General features: G+C 37.4%; 1 protein-coding gene across 1 annotated transcript in view; it reads left to right on the top strand.

Annotated features, from left to right (window-relative positions):
- Positions 1-18,351, top strand: part of LOC120317804 (partitioning defective 3 homolog B-like) — a 146,402-nt gene that overhangs the window by 33,694 nt on the left and 94,357 nt on the right. Inside the window, exon 2 of the mRNA XM_039364686.1 lies at positions 9,096-9,197. Within this exon, the coding sequence (XP_039220620.1) occupies positions 9,096-9,197 (102 nt within the window). The remainder of the gene's footprint in view (positions 1-9,095; positions 9,198-18,351) is intronic.

Below are 18,351 nucleotides of genomic sequence, written 5' to 3'. Positions count from 1 at the left end.
TGTGGTATAGAACAATATGTTATTTTTTGTCAAGTTAAACTTTTCCTAAAATGTTATAAGAAAGACTGCAGTTCAAAAACAAAAAGCAGTGTTTTTGAACTTACAATATTGCAATTCATAAATGTTTAGTGAGACTTTGGAAAGTATTTAAAACTTTTGAACTCATGGATCCTTGAGTAACTTCCTTCTGGTAAGATGACAATAGGAGTGGGTGCTGAATGATGCTGTCTTCATGTTTGTTTGTTGTGATGTGTGTTTCAAGGTGTTGAGAGCTAGTAAAGCTTAGTGCCTTGGGGTGCCCAGCTTGTCCTCCTGGAGTAGTTAAGGAAAATGGGAAGTTCCTAGTCTTGGGAATGGGGGTGGGATAGATTTTAGGCTGGGACTGCCATTGGACGGGACAGGGATTGGACTACAGTATTATTGTGGTGATGGCCATAGGGAGATACAGTGGGAACAGGGAGTGGACCATACTTTGGATGCAGTACAGTTGTCTTATACCAGTTCTAAATTCCATCTCCCTGGTCTCAGTTCTGGTACTTTGTAAGCAGAGCTTCGGAGACCCTGGTTTTTGGCTGTTGCTACTAAATGCCAGGTTGGTTTGCATTTATTCACTGATGACAGGGCCAACAAGTCATGTATTACTGAGACCTGACTGGAGGAGAGGTAGTCTTTTCAGCTACCTGGGTTTCTGAGGGCAGGGATGGAGGTATGGTGATTGTCATCTGAGAATATTGTATGGCTTTCTGGGGTTCTGCATCACCAGATATGAGAATTTATTTATTAATTTGAAGTCTAGAGATCACCCTGCCAACAAAAGTGCGTATAGTCCAGGCCATGGTTTTCCCAGTTGCAATGTATGGCTGTGAAAGTTGGACCATAAGAAAGGCTGAGCGCAAAAGAATTGAGGCCTTTGAACTATGGTGCTGGAGAAGACTCCTACGAGTCCCTTGGACTGCAAGGCGTCCAAACCGGTCAGTCCTAGAAGAGATCAACCCCGACTGCTCCTTAGAAGGCCAGATCCTGAAGTTGAAACTCAAGTACTTTGGCCACCTAATGAGAAGGAAGGATTCACTGGAGAAGAGCCTAATGCTGGGAAAGATTGAGGGCAATAGAAGAAGGGGACGACAGAGAATGAGATGGCTGGATGGAGTCACTGAAGCAGTAGGTGTGAATTTAAATGGACTCCAGAAGATGGTAGAGGACAGGAAGACCTGGAGGAACGTTGTCCATGGGGTCGCGATGGGTCGGACACGACTTCGCAATTAACAACAACAAGACATCATTTGGGATTGCTATTGTACCAGCCTCCCCGCTATACAACAATCTCTCTGCTTAGCTCCTTCACTCATAGCTCCTTGACTTGACTTCTTGCTTAGCTCCTTGACTCCAAGCTTAGCTTCTTGACTTGATGTGAAGATTTGGGGGATTTCAATCTGCCTTGTCTGGTGTGGGATCTGAGGCAGTTTGGTAGTTCATGGCCACCATGATGGCCATTGGACTATCCCAGATCATCCAGAGCCTGACATAGGACAGTGGTCAGGTACCAGATCAGAGCAATGGCTTTGACTGGATCTGTATTTGGGGGAACTTTTGATTTATCCCTTGTCATGGTCAGATCATGCCTGATAACCTTGGAGTTCTTTACTGCCACTATCCATTGCAGGAAGCCTTAACCCATTAGATTGATCACCCCCAGTGACTGATGGACCCAGATGGGTTTCAGAGGGAGCTGGGGACAGTTCCTGCTGGTTGGCTGCATGGTCCATCTGAAACTTTGGTTGCCGGCATCCAATTCTGAGAAAATCTGAGCAGCTTTGTCTGGCAGATGCTGAATAAATTCCTCCACAAATCTCTGCAAGAATTTCTCTGACCTCACATTACATAACTAAGAGGCTTGTGTCACCTGAAACAGGACTGCGTAATGGCTATCTGTGATGCAATAAGGGCAGAGAAATACTGACACTTCAAGACCCTTACTGACACAAGGTAAGCCAAGAGCAGTTCTAATCCATGTTCAATCAACTTGTTCCTTGTTGAGTGCCAGAGATACTCTATAATCATCTCTTCTCTTATTTCTTCTCCTTCAACTCCTACATAAACTTCAAGGAGTGACAGGATTCCTAAGAGGGAAGATGTTGCATGAGCATGATCTGATCCAAAGCCTTAGATATTCCCTTATTACAAGTGGCAAGTGCCGGCCTTGTTGCAGGTCTGGAGGATATATCTGGAGAAGACTTTTGTCCAATTATTTGGGAACGGTTTGAGCTTGTTTAGGTTTCTTTGAAGAAGTGGACAGGGTCTTTAAAACTATGAGCTCAGCTACCTTTAAATCAGTGCCCAGGGTTTGTCATGTGAGTGGGTTCTAAGCAGTGGTGAATTCTTTATGTGAGAGTATTGGTTCCTTTACCTCTTAAGAAAGTCTTGGGTTGCCTCTTCCTCAAGAAACCATCTCTGGATCCCAGTAAAATGGACAATTTTTGTCTCATATCTAGCCTTCTCTTTGGGGGAAAGGTGATTGAGAAGGTGGTTGTACAGCTGCTTCAGAGTACCTTAGAAAAAAGTGAATTATCTGATTCTCATGGACTCTGCTCATAGTCATGTCCTCCTGATTAGAGTACTGTAATGTGCTCCACATGTGGCTTCCCTTGAAGAGTATGCAGAAGTGTCAGCTAGTGCAGAATAGTGATGCAGGCTGTTATGTATATGTACTGTTGCCAATTTGCTTCCAGGTCCAATTCAATGTGTTGTTTTAACTTTTAAAGCCCTTCATGGCATGGGATCATATTATCTGCAGTACTGCAGGCTAAATCACTGCTCACTCCAGGAGTTTGATTCTGAATGGCTCAAGGTTGACTCAGGCTTCCATCCTTCCAAGGTTGGTAAAATGAGGACCCAGAATGTTGGGGGCAATATGCTGACTCTGTAAGCCACTTAGAGAGGCTGTAAAGCAGTATGAAGCGGTATATAAGTCTAAGTGCTGTTGCTATTGCTGTCAGAGACAGCGCCTCACCTCAGTTACAGTATATTTGTCCTTCTCATCCAATCAGATAGAGAAGGTATGTTGCTGGTCGTATCTATTAGGAAAGTATACTTGGTGGGTCCTAGGAGGCAAGCCATTTCAGCCCTTACACCTTTGGAACATTCTATTCCCTACAGTTCCATCTCTGTTAATCTTGTGGAAGTTCCTTAAGAGCTGACTGTGTCATTGGCCCTGGGGCCAATGACACATATATAAATTACATATAAATTATATATGTAAATATTTTTTTTACACATGATACTCTACAAAATCACATCTGAAAGATCTTTTTTGAAATGCTAAAGCATCAGTATTTCTTGCAAGACTTGTGTGGTTGATTCAAAAGCTGCTCTTGATTATCTCCACATGAATATCCTGTGTAGCTTTCACATGAATATCCTTGTGTAGCTGCTTTTCTTTGGCTCCTTGAATTGATTTGATCCATAATCCTAAGATAATACACTTTTGGGAAAATAAATAAAAATAATATATCTATCTTTAATTGACTTTTTATTAGTTGAAAGATGTGTTATAAATGTATTATTGTGTTTGGGAAGCAAAGAGTTTTCCCAAATAAAAATAAACAAGGATAAAAATATGTATGGGAATAAAATACAGCATCTAAGTATATAAAAAGTTATGGCTTTCTCTAAAATATAGTATAAAAATAATAGATAAACTGAAGCTTATGAAGGTTATGTTATGTAGAACTTGACCTTGAGCAGTACATTTTAATTGATTGAAGTAACTGACTTGAGATTAGCAATTAGTTATTCAATTAATGTACTATAAACAAATAAAGATTTATTAAGCGTGTGGCAGCAGATGTAATAAATTCTTAATTTTGTGAGTTAAGATATTGTAATGGTAAGCTAATATCTGTCAATATTTTTTTAATAATATATTAAAATTTACATAATATATGTAAATTTAAAGATAGCTCTTTGCATTTCAAAAGTAGGTTTGTCATAGAAGATTTTGCAGTGAATTGGCTTTGGAGAAATTGTTTTAGTGTTTGATCTGTTTGATTCTGATCCTACAGCACTATCCTACAATTATGAGAGCTTCTTTTTTATTTTATTGATTATAGACCCAAAGTACACTTGTTTAAAACTCCAATTTGGGGTTTTAATAATGAAATTAATTTAATTATTAAATTAATAATGAAATTAATTTAAGCTGATACCTTCCGACAATCAATCTGTTTCCGTCCTCTAATGTAGTTCTTCTCTTACAGTCTCTCTAATTTGAATGTAATTCTTGTGTACAAGATTCTCCATGCCAATATTTTTTAAAAAATGGGTGAACCTGCCATAAGTTCTCTTGTAAACTTTAGTCATCAAGAATTGTCACCAGAAATATAAGTCAGAGTTTAAAAAAATCCTCTATGACTTGATCCATGCTTGTTATTGTTTCCTGCAGTAGTTGACAAGGTGGGTTAAGTAGCAGGAGGGTTGTGTCAAGCATTCTCATCATTCTTATGTTTGCTCAACATAGAGAAATTTTCATATGGAACAATAGTAAGTCTAGTAAGTCTATGGGGTGATAGTGTCAAAACGAATCATGTTGGTGATCATGGTATTAAGATAAAAGCCCCATCCCTTGGGTATGTGCATCAATGTCAGGCATACATACAAAAGAACAGGATTTTAATTATGACTAGAATCTTGACTTTTTTGCTCCCTCTGGAGATGCCACTGAGTGAGACTAAATGATGTCAGCGTTTAGAACTGCAAGAAATGTAATGCTGTCAAGAGAAATTTGTTTGTGGTGGGATAAAAATATAATAAATAAATGAGCCAACAATATATATTTCAGTTTGCAATATATATTACAATTTGAGTAGTAATGTCACAGAACTTTCATGGTTGTTTTGGAATTTTAGATGTTTGTTCTCTGGCCTTCATTGAACTGAAGTATATTTTTCATCCTTCCTTCTCTTCATCATTTATCTAGGGCAGTGTTTCTCAACCTTGATAATTTTAAGGCATGTGGACTTCAACTCCCAGAATTCCACAGCCAGCATTGCTGGCTGTGGAATTCTGGGAGTTGAAGTCCACATGCCTTAAAACTGTCAAGGTTGAGAAATACTGATCTAGGGCAAGGTTGTTGTTTTTTGACATCATTCTCATGACTCTCCATTTCCGACTGAATCCATTCTCTTTTTATTCTATGAAAAAACAATTTCATAATTAAAATTCAAAATAAAGTACAAAATGATGTACATTTTAACTAAAATAAGGTGAAATGGTTTGTCTTCTAACAAAAAATAATGAAAGTGTAATTTAATATGAAAATAACAGAAATAAAAACAAATTTGCTTTCCCATCAGCCTGCTCTGTCTTGATCTTATAGCCATAACTCTACTAATCTTCACAGAGCTTACCTCTTTCTCCCCTCCCCTACTGATTTTCCGAATCTATTATTTCTTTTATGTGCAAAATATTGTGCATACACATTTTTGCAGTATCAATAGATTAGTTTTTTAATACTTAAGTAAAATAAACATTGTTCTAAGCTTAATGAAGTTTGATTATTGGCTATTCAAATTACACCATAGAATCATGCCTAGCCCAGTTATAATTATATAATTATTATGATTGCATAATATCTACAGTCTCTACAAGACTTTTTTTTCTATCTTCACTATTGCTTGTTGTCACTCAGTTCTTATTGTTAGATGCCATTATATGCTGATGAAGAGATGGTTCCCCATACTTCTATTTAAACTTTTCCTAAACAGAATAACAGAGTTGGAAGGGACCTTGGAGGTCTTCTAGTCCAACCCCCTGCTCAGGCAGAAAACCCTATACCAGGCGTGTCAAACACGTGGCCCGTGGGCCAGATGCAGCCCATGCATGCCACTCTTAACCTGGCTCCGCAAGGACAAAAAACATCCCAATAAGTCATGATGTGGCCCACGATGTGATCAGGCTTGACACTCCTGCCCTAAACTATTTCAGGCAAACATCTGTCATCATTTAGTTGAAGTCTGTGGCATACGAAAGATTACAACTTGGAACATAGCAATAGCACTTAGCACTTAGATTTATATATTGCTTTATAGTGCTGTACATCCCTCTAAGTGATTTACAGAGTCAGCACATTGCTCCCAACAATCTGGGTCCTTGTTTTACTGATTTTGGAAGGATAAAAGGCTGAGTCAACCTTGAGCCGGTCAGGATCAAACTGGGGGCAGTTGACAGAATTAGCCTGCAATACTGCATTCTAACCACTGCGCCGCCATGATTCTAAATATTTACTAATATTTACTAAATATTTGGTAAAGGACAAGTGTTGAATGGGAAAAAAAATGTTGAGTGTGACACTAATATATTTAAATGAAGGTGGTTTGATCATATGGAATAGAATTGATAAATATGAATTAAGAGTCTAAAACATTTATCAGAAAGTATGAATTAGTGTCATTTGTGTTGTGAGTACATGTAAAAAAGTAGGAGTCTACATACTGGTGATAATTGCATGTTATGCTTCTGTAAATGATGATGATGAAGGAACCAGAGACAAATATAGGCTAAAATTATGTAATATTTGGCTTGAATGTAACCCAGGGAAAAATGGTTTTTTTAGGTGATGTGAAGGGATGGGTGGGAAGGAGAGAAAATTTAGAAAATTATTATGAATGTAACATCAGTGTCTGACAATTGAAAAAATGCTATTGTTGTTACCCTTTGTAGGGGAAAATGTAGTAAGAGTGAATGCAGAGAATAGAATAGAATAGAGTAGAGCTGGAAGGGACCTTGGAGGTCTTCTAGTCCAGCCCCCTATTCGAGCAGGAGAACCTATACCATTTCAGACAAGTGACTGTCTAGTCTTTTGTTAAAAATCTCCCACGAGATTTGTATTGCAGTATTGCAGCGCCCACGATTTCTGAATGCAAGCTGTTCCACAAAGTATTGATGGGTTAGTTTGTAAAGTGTGCCTAGAAAGATGTTTGACAGAATTCTGATTAAGAAGGTACAAGAAGCAACTGAGCAAAACTTATGAAGTGCAATTTGGCTTTATGCTGGTCAGAAGAATGTGCAACAGACACTGTTCTTCAGAGGTTACTGAGAAATATATGAATGTGAGAATGAACTTGTGTACCTTGGTTGAATGTTTATATGTTTATATATTTATATAAATTAGTTCACTATATTTAGATATTGAATGTTTATAAATTTTAAAATGTGCAAATGCTATTAGAAAGGGTTAAGAGGCATGTGGCTTGCTGTGAGGAATGAATATCAAAAGAAATTAAAATGTCTTCGTGCAACAGTGTGCTTTTTCTCATTCTGTTACATGAAATTGAGAGGGTAGAAAAATAAATTGGCAGCAATAGAAATTGGGAACCTATGAAATATATGTGATAAAACAAGAAATTAGTGATCTGATTCAAAAGTCAGTGAACACTATAATGAGATGATTTTGTCATATAGACAGAATGTACGAAGATCAACTTGCAAGGCAACATTAATAGCACTTAGACTTATATACTACCCTATAGTGCTTTATAGCACTCTCTGAGCAGTTTACAACTTCCGCATATTACCCCCAACAATCTTTGTCCTCATTTTACCAACTATAGAAGGATGGAAGGCTGAATCAACTTTGAGCCAGTCAGGATTGAACTCCAGGCTGTGGGCAGAGTTAGCCTGCAACACTGCATTCTGACCACTGCACCACCAAGACAAATATATTATAGAAGAATGAATGAGACAAGAGAAAGGGGAAGATTGAAACAGTAATGGTTGGACAGAGTTGATAAATTCCTCAGAGTGGATTGTGAACTTTAAATAACAAAATATATAGAAGAGAGACTGGTTAAGCCAGGTGGAGGAGTCAAATAGGGACTTAGCCTAAAATCCCTACGTGGCAGAAAAGGGTGAATTCTGACCCTCTTTGAATGCTATTGAACCTCATCTAGTATACCAAAGTGCTCTCCTGTTATTCCCATCAATAACTTTATGGGGTGGGTAATGGTTTATATTTAATGGAACCAAATGATCTAAGTTTACAGCAGGTAAGATTTGTTAGTTTTTATAAAACACAGCTTCTCTTTGCTGCCTAACAAAAACTTGCCTTATTTCTTTATATAGTGAGTAAGTCCTTGTAACGTTCCATTTTTATAAAAAAGTTGGTATTGTCTGATACTTTTTTCAAAAAATGATCTTGTGCCGTAAGAAATGTTCTTCAGCAACTTTTTCATATGTTAAAAAGTTAACATTGGTGGAAGCAAGAGCCAAATGGTATTTTTTTTGAGACATTGGATATTCTTATGATATCTTGGGACTGGTTATAGGATATAATTTAGCATCAGTTAAAATGAACCCTAGTACTCTATAATATTTAGACTTGAGTTGTGATTAAGTTCAGTACAGGTGAGTCTGTTAACCGAGAGCAAGTAGCTGAACATTATGTTTTACCTTTTAACATGGATCCAGGTATCATGCAAATAGAAGAGGTACATTCAAGTAGGTCAAGTAAGAGGTAGCTTCCTCAAAAGAGCCCTGTTGTAGAGCTTTATCAAGGAATCAGTGTTTTATGTAACAAATGGCTGTTTTAGTAACAAAGTGAGATTGCAGGATTTCTGAGGACCCATATGGATTGATTTAGTGTTACATATAAACCTTATGGCTAGTTTATCAGAAATGGTTAAAGAGTGACACTTTAAATAATATTTCAATTAATTATTATGTTCACTAATGCTCTTCTAAATTAGAATAAGACAGACAAATTCAAAGTTTTCAAGGTGTCTTACGCAGGGTTTTTACTGTTTATATGTGTTTGTGTGTGTGTGTATAAAGCCTTGCATTGTTCTTTTACTGGCTCTTGCACAACAAATCCTGTAGTGATGTAACATTGCTTGGATTTGTTTTTCTGATACTAAATTTTCATTTCACTTTCATTTTGCTTTTCAGTGTATGTTCAGCAATTATATTTTTTAGAATTTGATATTTTTAAATATAATGGTATACAGTGTGAAAAAATATAATAACTGAAAACCTTCATATTGTAGACAGAAGTGTGCTCAAATAGTGATTAATGAGAACACATACTTATGTTTCATTTGTAGAATCCTTCACATTGGGTGAATGTTCACCATCTGGAATACACAGATGGCGGAATCCTGGATCCAGATGACATCTTGGCAGATGTTGTGGAAGACAAAGATAAGGTTGATGGAGAATAATTTCTTTATTTTTAAAGAGAAAGTGTCTCGTTAAATTAAGATATGATTTGGATATAATAACCTCATGCTAAATTCGTATGTGTAATAGATGCTTGTATGACTAATATTAGGTTGAATGCATTAAACATTTATATTACAGTCTCATTTTTGTTTTTGTTGAACTTGGCAAAAATTCTTGAAAAAATACCTGCTATATATTGTTAGCATGTATTAAGTCAGTGGTTCTCCATAATACAGTTCCCTATGTTGTGATGACCCCCAACCACTTATACATCACTGGGTGCCAGGGGCGTGGCCAAAGAAAAGGGGGAAAAAATGGCAGACAGCCTTGTTTGGCAACCCCTGTGAAATGGTCGTTTGACCCCAAATGGGGTCCCAACCCACAGGTTGAGAACCACTGTATTAAGTATTCAATAGGAAAAAAAAATATTGAGTGCCCTTATGATTTTGAAATTTGAGAAGCTCATGGAACTAAGCATTGATTTTAGATTTATACATTGGATTCTATGATTTCACAAAGATAATGGCAGTGTTCTGCATGAATACATGTCTTTCTTCATTAAATATTTTATAAAAGGTTTAATTAATCCATAATTTGAGACAATGTATGCATCCTCCAGACAGTACAGTATTTTCATAGAAATTTCATTTGCCCCTAAATTGATTGATAATAGCAAACAAATTTCTGCCTTTCATTTGTCTCTATTCCATATATTATCTCTTTATGAAAAAAATATGAAAGATGAAATAATCCACTTGTTCTAAATGAATTCATTACTTTTAATGATTGGTTCTTAATTTTCCTACTGAGCAGGGTTTAGAGAAAATATTTGTACAAAAGGATTTTTTGTCTTCCTTCACAAAGTAAAAAAAAAAATCTGAATCATAGGATTTGAGTAGTAGGAAATACAATTGGAGAAAGATGGGAGAAAGTCAGCTTTTTTGTTCCTTCTCTTCCAGGGAGCAGTTTTGAAAAATATACCCATATAACATATTCTCCTGAAATGGTAGATTTGGGGTGGTGGAAGAAATACTGGACTTACTCACTTTTAATAGAGTGAACTCTGGGTCCTATTTACAATGTTTTAATCATTGTTTCATGGTACTATATGCTCAGCAAAGACAATAGTGTAGTATCTGGTCTTTTGTATCAGATTTTTCAACCTTTCCACTCCCATTAATTTCAGCAATGGCCATAGGAAATTCTGGGAGTTGGGAAGATTATTTGATTGGTCAGTAATTAGAAAATAATTGAGGAATGTGAGGATATGTATTAGGTTAGTGGTTCATTTGTGATTTTTATGGGAGACAAAATATATTTTATTCTGAAACATGTATTTTGATAATGTGAATATTCTGCAACAATCTTATAGATTATTTTAAACTAGTGTATACTTTCTATAGTTTCTCTACCATAGAAAGTTGAAGGCCTGAAGTAAAAACAAGTGTAGGCATTACCTGCTTCCAATTATCATACTGCCAAACAACATAGAGGATTTTTGCCCCTCAAAAATTACAACTATTAGCTTTCTACATGATTTGCATTCTGTGAAGGTGAAATGGGTTGTTCAAATAATTCAACAGTCTTGGGTTGTCAGGGAAACTTGTGGCAATTTTAACTGGAAGGCTAAAATTTCTTTTTCTAAGAAAGGAAAAAATGACACAGTTTTGAATAATGTGCTGTTTCTAACTTAAGAAAATTACAGTATAATTAAATGTGGCATGCTGTACATGTTTACTGTGTCTTGTTGCTAATTAACTGTTGAGATTTTTGAGAAGAGCTTGCTAACAGCTGTTTGAGGTAATAAGAATGGGGAGGGCTTTGGAGGTGATGAGCAAAACAACAAAATATTCCAGTAATATAAACTCCTACATTTCCTATTTGAGGAAAAAAACAGGAAACATTCATGATCAAAAAGAAGATTAGGCAAGTATCTTTCAGCTTCTGTTTTTCATTCACCTTTGGTTTCGTATATACTGTACCTTTTACAAGGTATTATTAGTTGTTTCTCTAACCAAATATATCCATATTTCCTTTTCCTTTAGCTTTTTTCTCTTGTTTTTGGATCATCCTTTTCTTATATATCAATGGTGCAGTATATTGTCTTGAGGTCATTTCAGTTGATTGGCAAAATCTATCGTAGGCTATCATATATTTATTTTCTCTGCTTTCTGTGCACTTATTGCTCTTTTTTAAAAACTTTTTCCCTTCTCCATTCTTTCCCCACCTCTTAGCATTTCTTTTTAGCATTTAACACATGATTGAATATTTCACTCCCACATATAATAATTTGGTTGTAACCATAATAATACTTAGAAAAACTGTATAGAAATTCTAAGAAAGCATAAGAAATTACTTAGAAACTATCCTGTCTTTGTATAATTTGCGGTATATATAGAAGACTGGTCAATATTGCTCTTCTTTATGGTATAGCTGAGAATTGCACAATAGCACTTTTAATGTAACAAATTCATGGTCTCCTGAATTGTTCTTGTATACAAGAATATTCCTGGATCAAATCTTGCCTCTGCTATAAATTTGGCAGATTGATGTAGGTTAAACCAATCTTCAAAAACACTGTTATTTTCACTTTGACTCTGTTTCTAAGTTTGCACACCATTGTTTTTTATTTTTGGTTTTGGGTGCTGCTGTTCAGGTGTGTCTGAAAGTCTTGTTTCATTTCTCAGGTGAAAACAACACATACTGGCAAAATGATTTATACTAAAAACATAACAAGGCATTTAGATTTTTAGGAAAGTTTTTTAATAACAGGGATTATAAATATTAAGTTTGAGTTTAGAAAAACATAGTTTGATATTTAACATCACATACATGGCAGAACATTCATTACCTCTTGTGGAAAATCTGAATGGTTCAGAATCAGCAGTTTTGGTTGTTTATTAACATACTCTTATTGAATGGAAGTACAAATAAAACATGTAGAGAGCTCTACACATTTTAATCTGGTGTTCTTATTTCATTTTGTAAAGAATGATTTCATTACATATTTAAAATAAATCTGTCACATACTAAAATATTTAAATAATTAAACACATTTGATTTTTATGCATACATTTTCTAAAATTAACTGCCTTTTTCACACTAATCCGCCTTGTCTCTAATTGGGTTGAAATGTGTGAAAGAGAATAATTTTTCAAAGGGAAAATTAAGTCAACTTTCATCTGTTATTCAGTGTAGAGGGTGTGAGCCAGAAAAAAAAGCTTGTAGTATTTGGAGGTGGTAGTTTTTGTAGTGGTAAATCTCCTGCAGATTAAAATGTCATATTTCTAGCTATTTACACTTTAATACACAAGGGATAGAAATTTCATGGATTAGTCCTCAGCATATTATATTTTGTTTCTTAGTAGATAAAACCTGAAATCTGAGAGAAGTAAATTTGGGGTACTTTTTGTCCAGTGAAAGTGTCTGTCCCATCCTTTGCCATTAAATGAGTACAAAAATGGAAAGAATTTGGAAGGAAAAAATAAGTAGCTACTGGCTATCTCCCCTATAGCAAAACCAATGCAGTTAATTAGTAGGGAAATTATCTATAACTAAGTCATTTTCTAGTCTATAAATTCCTTGGACTTAAAAGCAAACAACCTAAAAATAGTCAATGAGATTTGGCAAATAACTGTTCGCCTCAAAATTGTAAGAATGAGTTTCCTCCAGCAGGATGGCTGTAGAGTCCAATGGATGGGTTCTATGACAGCCTTCCTGCCTGGCAGACTGGGTAAAAACTTCGGCCACACCCCTTCCTTTGGGCGTGACCCCAGTTTTGACTCAGTCTCGAAGCCTGGTAGAAGTGCGAGAAGCAGCTCTTAGGAAAGAAAGAAATTTCACCACAAAGAGAAAAATCTCCTCTTCCAGTTTTTTTCCTGTTTTTTTTGTATTAGCAAGCAGGGATCTCTGGCAGCTGACTAGGACCCTTGATGGACTCCCAACCAGGATCGTCGGAGTGGTGAGAGGATCGTCAGGGGGGCTAGTCAGGGGGGGCTCGGGCCGGTCACTGGATCTCCCGCGGATCCCCGACCCGCCAAACAGCTGTTTGGCGCGGGGACATTCCCCGGATCGCTCGCCGATCTCCGGCCCGCCGAGCAGCGGAGTGGCACGGGGACCCCCACTCCGTCCGGACGGAGGAGCTGAGGCGCCGCTCAGCGCCAAACAGCTGAGCGGCGCGGGAAATATCAACCCGGCGGCCAACAGAGCCGCTGCGCCGCTCGGTCTTGATCAGCTGAGCGGCGCGAGAAGCGCAGCGCGCCCTAACCGACCGGCAGAGCCTCAGCGCCGTTTTTTCCTCCTCAGCGGAGAGGCGCAGCCCCCCTAAGGACAAAAGGCCACTTAAGCCGGTAATTACCCTATTGCTGGCTAGTAAAGATCCGCCATTTTTGGAGCCTCGTGGCTCCTCTGGCTACTATTGGGAGGCGGGGCTTCCTCCCATTCACCATTTTAAACGAGCGGTTTAGCCCGCTGTTTTTCCTTGTGGGTGGGCCTACCATCCGGAGCTGGTTTCCCTGCCTATAAAGAAAGGATTCTCGGTGCAAGTTGCCCGACAGAGGTTACATTAACACATTGGGGCAAGAGGAAGGAAGAGGAATAAAAGAAGAGAACTGCTATCAGTTCTGATCGTGGTCTGCTACCACAGCCACAGATTGGGGAAAGAAAAAAAAAACATATTGACCAGATTGAGTCTGGACCTCAGTGAGGAGGTGAGGAGGAATATTTTTTATCTAACTGTTTCTATTGTGACCTTTAGTCACCGCCTTACAGGATCTTCTTGTCCAAAAGATTCTGTCAGTCCGGCCATTGTTTGTCTGTGCAGAGGAGGACTTTCAGTCCCAATTATCTGCGACTGATCTGCGTAACCTAATTCCCCACTCCAGGTATTGCCTACTCGGGGTACCTGGCACAATGGCAGACAATGTCTCGTATTCAGTCACACAAGTCCCTCAATTGTCCCCCCCACAACAGCAACAAAAGCGCAGATCCTCTGAACCAGAGGTGGGGGGAAATTATCTATAACTAAGTCATCTATAAATTATCTATAAATTATCTATAAATAAGTCATTTTCTAGTCTATAAATTCCTTGGACTTAAAAGCAAACAACCTAAAAATAGTCAATGAGATTTGGCAAATAACTGTTCGCTTCAAAATTGTAAGAATGAGTTTTATCCCTTATTCTGATTTTATTCTATTTTTTCATTTATTATATTAAAAATAAAATAATATAATTATTATACTTTTGGTATAATTTTGGAATAATGGATATTTTCCTCCTTTTGGAAAAAATGTAAGAAAAAAAATATAAGATGCAATGGTCTAAAAAGAGAGAGATAATGTGATGGACCACAGTAATGCAGCAGGTTCCCAGGAAGGAAGGAGCACATTCCAAGGAGGGGTGAGTGAGATTAGAGACAGCACACTCCAGAATTGGATTGTGGGAAGAGGAAGTGATTTAGTAAAGACACTCCCTAGAATCTCCCAGGGTATATCAGTTGGAGTGAGAGTAGTGTAAGTTTAGTTTGGCAAGATTCTGTCTATACAGAACTGAACTTTGGCTGAATTGTGTTTCATTTTTCGGCTAAGCCATTTTTATGACAGCCTTACTTAAATATTCACTTTGTTACTTAAACATAAAATGCATGATTCATTTTGGTTTACTATTAAACTATAATTTGTCAATTATAGTTTAATAGTAATTAAAAGTAAGTATGTAATTTAATCAGACAATAATGATATTTTTCAATTGAACACAGTTTTTACATTTTCCCCAAATGTTATAACTGTCCCTAAATATTTCCAATAACTGGTGTTCACATTAGCTTGGAAGAATTTTAGCCCATTCCTCTTTAGAAAACAGCTTCAGCTCATGTTGTTGCTGGGCCTCTGTGTGCGAATTGCCCACTTCAGCTCCTTCTACATTTCTATGATATTTTTTATTTTGTCCATTCCAAAATATTAACTTTCTTTGGTTTAAGCATTTTTTGATGGTACATCTTGCATGTTTTCAGTGGTTCTTGCTGCATGACAGTTCAGAATTCATAGGCAAGCCATTCTGGTCCAGAGATAGCAAAATAGGCCCAAATCATGTTGCTGCCACCGCTAGGATTCACAGATGGGATAAGGCATTTATGCTGTAATGCAGGGTTTTCCTTTCACCAGTCATTCAAACCAAAATGTTGATCTCATTTTGGTCTCAACCATCCACAGAATATTCATCCAATTGTTTTCTGGGCTTATCTATGTAGTCTTTGGCAATGTGTAGACGGGCAGCAATGATCTTTTTGGAGAGTGGTAGCTTTGTCCTTGCAAACCTGCCATGCACACCATTGTTCTATATTTTCCTGATGGAAGTCTCATGAACACTGATACTAACTAGTGCAAGAGACACCTTTAGACCCTTAGATTACCTTGGAGTTCTTTGAGACCTCCATCTTGATCTTTGTTGGTTGTCTATTCCTAGGGACAGTAGCAATAGTGTTGAATTACCTTCATTTGCCTGACGATGGACTGGTAGAGTCCAAACACTTTGAAAATAGTTTTGTAAACTTATGTAGTTGGGTTAGTATCAATATCTGTTTTCGGAGATTCTCAGAAATCTTCTTTGATGGAGCCATGACAGACTTAGATAGTAAATACCCAGCACACTGTTCCTTAAATAAGATAGAACTCTCATCCCATTGACTGAAGCACCTGACTCTAGTTTTCCCTTCGAATGAACTGATAATCTTAGAGGTTCACATACTGTTGCCACACACAAATTTGTAGCTTTGGATCATTTTCCTCCATAAATATATGAACAATTATGTTTTTGACTCTTGTTTCATTAAGCTCTTTTTATCTAGTTTACGACTTGTTTGCAGAACAAATCATGTTTTGAGTCATATTTATTCAGAAATATTGAACATTCAGAAGGGCTCGTAAACTTTTAAGCATCACTATACATAAATAATTGTGTACAAAATGAGATAGATAAGTCTATAATAAAAGATTGAGACTTCCGGTGGATTAGCATCGGTGATGGTGGTTACTTTGTAGCCGTCCTCCTGGGAAAGCGTTAGAACCACAGAGAACAGCAGACAACAGTTGTTCCGTGGCTCAAAACCTCCCTCCCGGGCAAAGGAGGGGGAGGGGAGTATCACCTGAATAGAGGTAGAGCCTCTGAGACCCCCCAGGAAGTTTTCTTTGGGGGGTGAAAAGAGTGCTCCCTCGGAGTTCGGGTTGCCTTCGCCTCCCAGCTATCTTTGTCCCTTGGGGACAAAGCAAGACGCCGCTCCCACCTCCGTGCTTAAAGAGACCGGGTGAGTTACTTTTAAAAGCGGACAGAGCTGGATAAAGGATTTTTTTTATTGGATTTTATTTGGGCTTTAGTTTGAAAGGTTGATTTTTATTTCCCTTCTTTTTTCTCTTTTTTTTGTGAGAGTGAAAGTAAAATGGCGATCGGAAAGTTTTTGTTTTTTTTTTAAAAAGCGAGTGGAACGGAATGTAAAGGACTAGATTGTTCTTTTTTTAAAAAAATTTTCTTAAGGTGGATTTGTGTTTTAGGAATATTCTTTTTTGTTAAACTCTCTTTTGCTATTTTTTTTTCTATCAGGGGATTCTTTTTTTTGTATTTTTTATTTCTTTTTTCAAAGAAGGAGGAAAGAAGAAACAAAATTTTTTTTTTTTGAAAATGGCTTCAAAGCGGCAAGCAACATCTACAGTACCTAAGGTGGCTTCTTCTCCTGCGATTTTACCAGCACAACAACCTAAAGCTACACCACCACCCTCTCCCCCCTTGCCAGCAGTAACGGTAAAAGACATGCAAGATATAATGGGAAATGCTATATCTCAAATCAGAGGGGAAGTGAAAGAGCTTTTAGTGGAGAATAATATTATTTTGAGGCAAGATATAGTTATGGCTCTAACAGGACTTGCTTCTGTGGTTGAGAAGTTGGACTCTAGAGTGGAAGAAGTTGCAGATAAGGTGGAGGTTCTGGAAGATAGATTTGAAGGTATGGAAAAAAGGATGGAAACTTCACAAGATGATATTGTTATGTCTCAATATAGAGAAATGGAGTTCGCTTTAAGAATCAGGGGGCTGAGAGAAGACATGCAACAAGATTTGAGAGAGATTGTAGCAAATGACTTTGCTGTCATTTTGGACAGAGAGAAGGAGGAAATATTTAGAGAAATTGAAAAAATATTTAGAGTCAATTCTTGGATTGCAAAGAAAAGAAATCTGCCAAGAGATGTGGTAATCTATTTTGGGAAGAGATCTCTGCGTAATGAAATTATACAAGCTTTTTATAACAAGAGGTTTCAGATTGCTGCTCAAGATGTTATTATTTTAAAGGAGATTCCATCTAAAATTTTAAGAAGAAGAAAAGAGTTTGCTTTCTTAGCCGATGAACTTAAAAAAAGATTGATGCCATTCAGATGGGAGATTCCGATTGGCATCATGGTGAGTCATGCGGGGATACGTTATAGACTTAATACTGTTTCTAAAGCAAAGGAGTTTTACAAGTCGGTCCTGGGAGCACGCTCACCACCACCTATGATGCAGAAAGTTTCGGATGGCAAGGAGGCGGAACAGCAGTCTGAAGAAGTAGTATTGATGGACAGTGGAAAATTACAGGCTGAGTGGTTGCAACAAGCAGACATGAAAGAGCAAAGAATGACCCGGGCAGCCCATAGACATAAGGAAAAGGAACAACAGAAGAAAGATGTTAAAGAGGTTCTACAAGAAATGGCCTCAGTGCCTGTGGGAGGAGCAAGACCTAAGAGCTCTGCAGTACATTCTTCAATGGCAGATCTTCAAGCAGTCTTCTCCAGGCTTCTGGTTAAGGGAGATGGTAAAGCTCCTGACATGGAATGCTAATGGCCTCAACTCCCCTCAAAAGAGAAAGAAAATATTTCATTACTTAAAGCAACATAACAATGATATTATTTGTTTGCAGGAAACATATTATTTCTAAGGATCAAAAATATCTAGTTAATGCTCGATTGGGATCTCATTTTGCATCTTCTGCTCCTGGGAAAAAAGGGGGAGTAGTTATTTATGTTAAGCAAAATCTATCAGCCTGTTTAGTAGAATCTGATTCTCCAGGGAGATATGTTATGATTGAAGTGGGTTTGTATGGTAAGAAAGTACTTAT

The sequence above is a fragment of the Crotalus tigris genome, unplaced genomic scaffold, assembly GCF_016545835.1.
Source record: "Crotalus tigris isolate CLP2741 ecotype Arizona unplaced genomic scaffold, ASM1654583v1 scf7180000019832.409341, whole genome shotgun sequence".
In the NCBI taxonomy this organism is placed as follows: domain Eukaryota; kingdom Metazoa; phylum Chordata; class Lepidosauria; order Squamata; family Viperidae; genus Crotalus; species Crotalus tigris.
This window is presented reverse-complemented; position numbering and strand designations above follow the sequence as displayed.